Genomic DNA, 9,988 nt, shown 5'->3' on the forward strand with positions numbered 1-9,988 from the left:
TTGCTTAGTTTCTGCTTGCACTGTGAGCAGGGTTTCACAGAACTCTGTACTATGACACCCAGGTCTGTGTCCGGAGTTCATAAAGTTAAATTAGAACCTTGTAATGTGTTTGAGAAGTTCAAGATTTTCCCTCCAATCAGCATATACGTTGCAGTTATTCACATTAAAGTTCATATGCCATCATGCTTCCCATTCACCTGGCTTGGTTAGCTCCCTCAGAGGACTTCTCTGGACTTGACTATCACCTAAATAATCTGGCGCCATCTGTAAATGTTGCCAATCGCTGCTCAGCCCCTTTCTAGATTGTTAATAACTATAAAATATTTACTGTACTATTTGTTATAAAATGTGTAACCCCCTTGCTGTGCTTTTCTCCCTTCACAGGCACCTTGAGCATTTCTGAGCCTGATCGACGCATCAACCACCTCATGGCATCTTTCAACTTCACCCCCTCTGACCCTTCAGCATTTACCCTAATGGGCATCCCTGGCCTGGAAGATGTGCATATGTGGATTTCCATCCCTTTCTCTACATTCTACATTATCGGCTTTTTGGGAAATTTCACGGTTCTGTTTGTTGTAGGCAAAGAGCAGACCCTGCACAAGCCAATGTACCTGCTGATCTGCATGCTGGCGCTCACAGATATCGGCATATCTACCTCTGTCGTGCCGAAGGCACTGCTTATATTTTGGTTCAATTTGAAAGGAATTACTATGGGTGGCTGCCTCACCCAGACATTCTTCCTTCATGCAGTTTCTGTTATGCACTCAGCCGTCCTCGTGACAATGTCCTTCGATCGCTACGTTGCCATATGTAGCCCTCTGAGATATGCCACTATCCTCACCAACACACGAATTGCTAAGCTAGGGCTCTTGGGTTTGATAAGAGCTGTTCTCTTCATTCTGCCTCTGCCCCTGCTCCTGAGCAGGCTGCCCTACTGTGCCAACCACATTATCCCCCACACTTACTGCGAGCATATGGCTGTGGCGAAGATATCATGTGGGGACATCACAGTCGACAGGACGTACGGCTTGGTGATGGCATTTGTTGTCATCGGGTTAGATCTGACGCTTGTTGCCCTGTCCTATGGTCTGATCATCAGGGCCGTCCTCAGAATCTCCTCCAAGAAGGCTCACCCGAAAGCCCTCAACACCTGCACAACCCACATATGTGTGATGCTGACGTCTTGTATTCTTTTCCTCTTCTCCACTCTGACACACCGGTTTGGTCAGGGCATCGCTCCCCATGTTCACATCATCTTGGCCGACCTCTTCTTCCTCATCCCTCCCATGCTCAACCCTATCATTTATGGGGTCAAAACCAAAGAGCTTCGTGAGAAAGTGGGCAAATACACCTGCAAAAGGTGATCGCCGGGGGCCACTGACTTTAAACCTATGTGACAAAATGGGGAAAGGATGCCGCCTCATTAATCAAGTGTGCTCTGTCCCAGTTTGTCTGAGCTGAGTATTGTGGAAGTTCATAGTCTGAGAAGTTCCTTACATCTAATGGCTTATCACTTCATCACCAAACAGTGCTCTCTCCTGTAGAGGGCTTTCCCTTCACCCATCCCCTGGTTCTTGTCATGCAGAAAGCAGAAGACCAGAAGTCCAAAGTGCAGGCAATGTGATGTTTATTGGGGTTAGTTCCAAGCAAGCATATCCATAGCTCTACACGCTGGTAGAGTCCATTACCCATAGTTTTGTTCGTAGCTCTGATGCCACAGAGCCTTTACCCCGTGTCTCCCTTCCAAGCTCTGACACCGCAGGTAGTTGAAAGCAGCTATCAAATCCCCCCTCACTCTTCTCTTCTGCAGACTAAATAAGCCCAGTTCCCTCAGCCTCTCCTCATAAGTCATGTGCCCCAGCTCCTTAATCATTTTAGTTGCCACTGGACTCTCTCCAATTTGTCCACATTCTTTCTGTAGTGGGGGGCCCAAAACTGGACTCAATATGTGGGCTCACCAGTGCAACATGCCCTGGCAATGAGTTCCACAGGTTGACTGTATGTTGTGTGTAGTACTTCCTTTTCCTTGTTTTTAACCTGCTGCCTATTCATTTCCTTGAGTGACCCCTGGTTCTTGTGTTATGTGAAGGAGTAAACAAAGCTTCCATATTTACTTTCTACACACCGGTCACGATTTTATAGAACTCTATAATATCCCCTCTTAGTTGTCTCTTTTCCAAGCTGAAAAGTCAGTCTTTTTAATCTCTCCTCACATGGAAGCTGTTCCATACCCATAATTATTTTTGTTGCCCTTCTCTGCACCCTTTCCATTTCTAATAGATCTTTTTTTGAGATGAGGTGACCAGAACTGCATGCAGTATTCATGGTGTGGTATTTATATAGTGGCATTATTATATTTTCTGTCTTCTTATCAGTCCCTTTCCTAATGGTTCCTAACATTCTGTTAACTTTTTTGACTGTGGCATATTGAGCAGATGTTTTCAGGGAACTCTCTGTGATGACCACAAGATCTCTTTCTTGAGTGGTAACGGCTAATTTAGATCTCATCATTTTGTATGTAAAGTTGATATTCTGTTTTCTAATGTGCTTTACTGCTATCATTTGAATCTTTTAAAAGCCTAGGAGGAGATCCTCCTTATGACCTCATTGTGACATGTTGCCCATTCACCTGGCTTGGTTAGTTCCCTCAGAGGACTTCTCTGGACTTGACTATCACCTTGTGACACTTTGCCCCATATTCTTCATAGTGTATGATTATGATATAATTATGACATAATTATCATACATTTTGTACAAGATATGTCTTGTCAGGTGTCATTGGAAAAGTTATGATTTGCTGAAAATGATTATCCTATTTGTGTGCATGTATCATTTTTGTATGTGAAGTTATGAATATTGACTATGTATCTGTATTTCAAATATAGTTACACCTGGATGACACCCACCAGGCAAAATGCTTCCAGTCTAGACAATGGGTTGTGAAGGACCTATTCAGGGTAATCGGCAATTAGGGGAAACAATAGGCCTTAGGAGAAGCTTATCCCCCACCTGGTGAGCCTTCCTAAGAACGCTCCAGGCAGCCTATGGATAATCACTTCTATGACTCAGCAGGACATGCAAAGGAATGTGACCAGACCACATGACACTGAACGCCATTTTGGTTACCTGTAGTGGACTGGGAACTGTTTTTGGAACAAAGGATTCCCACTATATGTTAATTCTATATAAGGTGGGGTGAGACATCATCTAGGGGCCTCCCTCCCCACACAAGAGAACTCCTGGAAACGTCTGCAAGCATGGGGGAGAGATGGTAGCCGAACAAAAGATCCAGATGTAGCAGTTGTTTGATTCCTTTACAGCTGTGTTCTCACCGCAGCAGGGCACACCTACCTAAAATACCACCATACTAAAATGGCCCCAGGGTAACAGATCACGGAAACTCTGTGGCTTATCCCTTGTAAAATGTGGGATATCATGTGAGATGAACTCCAGGTGATTTTGGCCCTGGGAGTGGTGAAGGAATCACACCGTGAGTGGAGAAGTCCCCATGGTACTAGTTCTGACACACGATAGCACAACCTGTTTCTGCATCGATTTCTGAGAAACCAAAACGGTATTGAACTTTGATGCTCTACTCCCCGATGCAGAGAGTAGATGAACTACTAGAACGTTTGGGAGTTGCCAGATATATATCCACTTCAGACCTCACAAAGGGATACTGGCAAATACTGTCGATGGCAGTATCCTGGGAGAGAAATCCTTTTCCATGCCTTTTGGCCTGTATTAATTTAGGGTCACATCATTTGGCCTCAGGGTGGGAGTGACTTCTCAGAGGCTAATCGACTAAATATTACTACTGCATGGGCGGTGTGCAGCGCTGTGCTGCTACGATCATTTGAAAATGGTTTTTGGTCCCATAGCTTATGGCAGCATTCCCACACATAGTGCAGATGGCAGAATATTATGTACAGAAAAGAAGGTCATCATCAATCGCTAGGCTGTGTAGTAGGAAGAGGGCCTGAAAAATAATCCCTTGTAGCAGAGGCCTGGTGTGAGGCCTGAGACCTGGGTTAAAATAGTCAAAATTTTGCAGCTCTAAAGCAAAGTTAAGTTATGAGCAAGGGGCAGGCCCGGCTTAAAGAATCTGGCAGGAACAGGACTGATATTGCAGAAACATACATTCCTAAGTAGTGCTAGGCACAAGAATATGTATGCCACGCCCCAGTCAGGCCCAGCTGGTCCCTATAAGAGGCTGCGAGACAGAAGCCCGAGCAGTCTCTCTTTGCCTTCAGAGAGAGAAGGGCCTGGCTGCTGGGAAGCTCAGGGTGCCTAGAGTGAGGCAGGGCTGGGGAAAGGCTAGAGGGGCTGGGGAGCTCCAGGCTGGCAACTGCCCAGGCTGCAGGGCCTCGTCCAAGGCCCCAGAGAGGCACTGGGTTCCAGAGAGGGGCAGCAGGTCCAGACCCAACCTTGCCTATGATGAGTGTCTTATATTGCAGTCTGCCCCAGGAAGTGGGGCTAGATGGTGACTGGCAGTAGCCTTACACTGAGGTGAGGTGGGGTTAGTGGGTGGGGGTTCCCTGGGGAGGGGAAACCCAAAGAGAAAGGGGTTACTGCCAGGGGGCAGCCCCCAGATAAAGGGGCACTGGGTCCGGGATGGACACGGGGTCCAAGTGGCAAAGCAGATCACCGGCCTGCAGAGGGCTCTCCAGGACGCTGGAAGAGCTAATTCCCATGGACGACCAACAGGAGGCGTCACAGGGGTGAGTCCGCACTGTCACAAAACACATTCCAGAAAAGTGGTACCAGAACACCTCGCTGCCAAATCAATTCCCCAAAGATATAGGGAAGACTCTGACCTATCTTAAGGATAAGGTCAGGATAACAGCATAATGGATAGAGATGTTTGATGAAACTAACACGTACAAGGTAATGGACAGCCCCCGGATACATCAATGGGTGGCACCTCAATACATGAGATGGTGGCACCCCAATACATCAGGAGTAATACATCACTTGTTTGCATCTGCGTATAAAGATGTATCTCAGAGGCGATGTCTTTCGCTGAATGAGGGGGGAATAGACAGTCCTGCCATTCTCTGAGCCGGTCCATAGTTTTGGCATACATGTGTTAGTGTTCCTGTAACCACTGATCTGGGGCATTAGCACTATGCCTCGTTGCCAATAAATCTGATCAAGTTCCTTCACTGAAAACCGAGTCTGTGGATTTATTGGGCAGTTCAACTGTAGCCTGCTGTATGGGCTATCTGGCCAGAGTCAATACAGCAGGCAGAAAGAAGAAATGCACACAGCCAAACATCTCTCAACAGGCTGAACAGTTTGGAAGACTCAGTTTGTTCTGACAATCTGAGCCTCTGGGATCAGAGAATCATTTCTTCACTCATGGGGGAGGCTCTCAAGCTGAAGTTCTCTAGGGTCTATTTTCTGCTCTTCCTGCTGCTCATGGAGCTGAGGGAATTGTCCAGGTTTCCTGGCCAACCTGAGAGTCCTCAGGGACTTTTCAGGGTAATCATAAAGGTTGCTGTCCAGCACAGCGAGTGTCAGACACATGAGATTCATACACTGATTCTCAGGGCCCTGCTTTCCTGTCGCCTTGAGGAGATTTCCTCACTGCTGAGCGGGATTTCGGTGAGTTGCCTCTTTCTGTATTAAAGTTAGTACTGAGGGTTCAGGAAAGGTTCCAGGGTTCATGTCAAGAACTATCTGGGCAGGAATTCAGCAGCAGAGCGACTTGAACTGTTCAGTATTGTCAGAATTTACCTGGTAACATTGGAATTACAAATATTAAAATAGTTAAAAATTCTCAGCGATGAAGAATCTGCCAAGACCCTTGGAAAATTATTCCAATGGTGCATTACTCTCATCATTTAAAAATGTACACTCTATTTCCAGTCAGAATTTCTTTAAGTTCAACTTCCAGCCATTGGATCCTGTTACCCCTCCCTATGCTAGGCTGAAAAGCCTATTATTTAATACTAGTTCCCTGTGTAGGTACTAACAGGCTGTTATCAAGTCACGCCTTAACCACCTTTATTAAATTTAGCAGATTAAGATCTTTGAGTCTATCACCTAGATGGAGCTAATAAAAGGTGGGTGCATAACTGGTTGGAAAATGGTTCCAAGAGAGTAGTTACCAGTGGTTCACAGTCACGCTGGGAGGGCATAACAAGTGGGGTCCCACAGGGATCGGTTCTGGGTCCGGTTCTCTTCAATATCTTCATCAATGATTTAGGTAATGACATAGTGAGTACACTTATAAAGTTTGCGGATGATACCAAGCTGGGAGGGGTTGCAAGTGCTTTGGAAGATAGGATTAAAATTCAAAATGATCTGGACAAACTGGAGAAAAGGTCTGAAGTAAATAGGATGAAATTCAATGAGGACAAATGCAAAGTACTCCATTTAGGAAGGAACAATCAATTGCACACATACGAAATGGGAAATGACTGCCTAGGAAGGAGTACCGTGGAAAGGGATCTGGGGTTCAGAGTGGACCACAAGATAAATATGAGTCAACAGTGTAACGCTGTTGCAAAAAAAGCAAACATCATTCTGGGATGTATTCAGTAGCGTTGCTAGGGGGGAGCTGGGGAATGGCCACTCCCCACTGAGCACATTCTCCCAAAGTGGCACCTTTTTAATTTTTACACTCACCCCAGCAGTCCAGGTCTTGGGCGGCAATTCGGCGGCGGGTCCTTCAGCCGCTCCGGGTCTTCGGTGGCAATTCGGCGGCGGGTCCTTCAGCCGCTCTGGGTCTTCGATGGCAATTCGGCGGAGGGGCCTTCAGCCGCTCTGGGTCTTCGGCGGCAATTCGGCGGCAGGTCCTTCAACCGCTCTGGGTCTTCGGTGGCAATTCACCGGCGAGCGAGCACTTCCGGGATCGATTTATCGCGTCTAGACAAGACGCGATAAATTGATCCCAGAAGATCGATTGCTTGCCGCCGAACCCGGAGGTAAGTATAGACGTACCCTCAGGCTCAATAGACTGGCTTTGTGAGTTGATCACTATAAGGCAGTTTTTTTAATTCTTTAATTCTTGTGGCTCGTCTCTGAACCCTCCTTCTTCAATTGTGGACTCCGAGACTGGACACAGGATTCCAGCAGCAGGCACACCAGTGCCAAATACAAAGGTAAAATAACCTCTCCACTCCTACTTGAGATTCAATATTTAAAAAGGGCTCTAGAGGTGATCCCGGCAATTACAGACCGGTAAGTCTAATGTCGGTACCGGGCAAATTAGTTGAAACAATAGCTAAGAATAAAATTGTCAGACACATAGAAAAACATAAACTGTTGCGCAATAGTTAACATGGTTTCTGTAAAGGGAAATCATGTCTTACTAATCTATTAGAGTTCTTTGAAGGGGTCAACAAACATGTGGACAAGGGGGATCCAGTGGACATAGTGTACTTAGATTTCCAGAAAGCCTTTGACAAGGTCCCTCACCAAAGGCTCTTACGTAAATTAAGTTGTCATGGGATAAAAGGGAGGATCCTTTCATGGATCGAGAACTGGTTAAAAGACAGGGAACAAAGGATAGGAATTAATGGTAAATTCTCAGAATGGAGAGGGGTAACTAGTGGTGTTCCCCAAGGGTCAGTCCTCGGACCGATCCTATTCAACTTATTCATAAATGATCTGCATCATGGATCAGGCCTATGGTCCATCTAATCTTTTCTCTGACAGTGACAGCCACAAGTGCTTTGGAGGAAGGTGTGAGAAACCCAGCACTGGGTAGATGGGGGGATGACCTAACCATCATGAGGGTGTTACCCTAATGCCTAACAGCTAGAGATTGGTTTGTGCCCTGAAACACGTGGGCGTATCGTCTTTCCGAAATATTTATTTAGCTATAACTATTGTAACTGGATAATCTCACTGTACATGTAAATGTCCAAACCCTTCCTGATCCTTGACTAGCTCATGGTCTCAACTTTGTCTTGAGGCAATGAGTTCCTCAATCTAATTAGGCATTGAGTGAAGAAAGCATTCTTTTTTAATCAGTTTTGAATTTGCCACATTTCAGTTTAATTGAATGTCCTCTTGATCTTGTATTATGAGACAGGGAGAACACATTCTTGATCTACTCTCTACCAGTCAGTAATTTATAGACTTTTCTCATATCCCCTCTAATTCATCTGCTTTGTAAGGTAACAATCCCAGTCTATTCAACCTCTCTCCTTGATCATTCCCTGAACACCTCTAGTTCTGCAATATCCTGTGTGAGAAGGGTGTCCAGTACTACACAAAGAAGTCCAGAGGAAGGTGAAACATTAACAGACTGATCTCATGCATTGTATTTTCTGTATGGTTCCCCATTCCACTCCTTATGGATACCAATGTTTTGCTTAGCTTCTGTCCAGGATTGCACTGTGAGTAGGGGCTCACAAAGCTGTGTACCATGTTCTGTCCTGAATTCATACAGTTCAATTAGAACCTCCTAAGGTGTTTGCGGAGTTTTTCCATCCAATGGCATCCATGTTGCAGTTATTGACATCCAAGTTCATCTTCCATTATGCCATCATTCACCTGGCTTGGTTAGCTCCCTCTGAAGACTTCTCCCCACACACCTTGTCTCTTGGCCTTTCCATGACTTCCAGACCACCAGAAGATACTGTAGTTTTCTGACAGAAGTTGTGTTTCCATTAGTCCCTGTCTGAAGAGGATTCTCGATCAGTTTGACAAACTGAAGCTACACTTTTAGATAGCCAAAGACAAAGCAAGAAACTACAGTGCTGAGATTTTGTATTATATATACAGTGATCTGGTGTACAAAATTGACCTGATTTTTAGACTTCCAATTCTTCAGTAAGCTTGAAGGATAAAACAAATATTTCAGTTGGAAAGTGTAATACAGGAAAGTTTCTGCAGGAATTGAGAACATTCTACTAGAGCTTGTTGGTGAGAGTTGTGAAACAGTTTGTTTTAGAGAACTCGACAGCTGTGTTAAACTATGATATCGCCTTTGAGTCATATTACTTACTGCTTTGCACAGTCAATTTTGAAGTCGCTTTCAGCTAGTCCTTTCAAAACACACACTAACCGTTCCCGTTGTCGAAGATGTCAAGAGTAGGTGTTGAGATTTCATGTTGGAGTTTCTGAAACAGGTGAAACAGGGATTATCACCAAACACCCAGGTGATTGAATCACATGCACTACTAAGTCCTTCTACTGCACTCAGTCCTGCATGAGCTAGATTGGCTAATATCTCATTTTTGCCATTGGTTTGTGCATACCTTGGACAATTGGAGCAGCAGGGGAGAGTTTTGCCTATGGTTCACTGGCCGCATACTCAGGACAACGAAGTTGAGTAGTTTTGGGTTGAAGTTGTCAAACACTTGGATGCCGCTGGGGACAAAGGCTTTATTGAACTTGGCTTGTTTGCTCTTTCGTTGCTTTTCTTACCTTTTTGCAACACTGCAGTTGAAAGACTGTGTCTCAGATGAACTTGATAAAACCAAAACTGCATAAGAAGATGCAAGAGAAACTTTTAGAAAGCATTCTTCATGTTAGGTGTATATGTAACAACACAAATTCTCTTGGGAACTGTTTTCACCAGCAAAATTAACGATTGCACTGGTTTCTGCTGATGTATGATCAGCAGCAGAGGCATTCTATTTCTGATGAAGATAGAGAGGATCAAATGTTATCTTTCGGAGTCAACACAAAATATGGACATTGACTACCATCATTGACTGCCATTAAAATAAATATCATAATAATTTTATTGTTGTTTTTATACTCCACTTTTTTGGGGCTCCTTTTGGGCTATTTTAGCACTGTCATTCTCTGTGGTTGTTTGGAACATTTGCCAACCCTTAGTCGCGATACTAGTACCAGTACTATAGTAGGGAGCTGTGGGGACAGAGACAGGATAGTGGACGCCGGCCGTGCCACAAGTAAGTCGGCAGTTGAGCACAATGAGCAGCAGGTGAGAGCAAGGTGGGGCCATGGGCAGAGGACCCATCACAGGGAGACGTCACCAGACAAGAGGGCCTTGAAGGCT

General features: G+C 45.1%; 1 protein-coding gene across 1 annotated transcript; it reads left to right on the forward strand.

The window, feature by feature from the left end:
• The first annotated feature begins 428 nt into the window (after positions 1-428).
• Positions 429-1,367, forward strand: LOC112114745 (putative olfactory receptor 52P1). The gene has a single exon (XM_024211617.2). It carries the CDS (start codon positions 429-431, stop codon positions 1,365-1,367), a length of 939 nt encoding a protein of 312 aa, XP_024067385.2.
• Positions 1,368-9,988: the final 8,621 nt, after the last annotated feature.

The sequence above is a fragment of the Terrapene carolina genome, unplaced genomic scaffold (assembly GCF_002925995.2).
Source record: "Terrapene carolina triunguis isolate 2854851 unplaced genomic scaffold, T_m_triunguis-2.0 Scaffold511, whole genome shotgun sequence".
NCBI lineage: Eukaryota > Metazoa > Chordata > Testudines > Emydidae > Terrapene > Terrapene triunguis.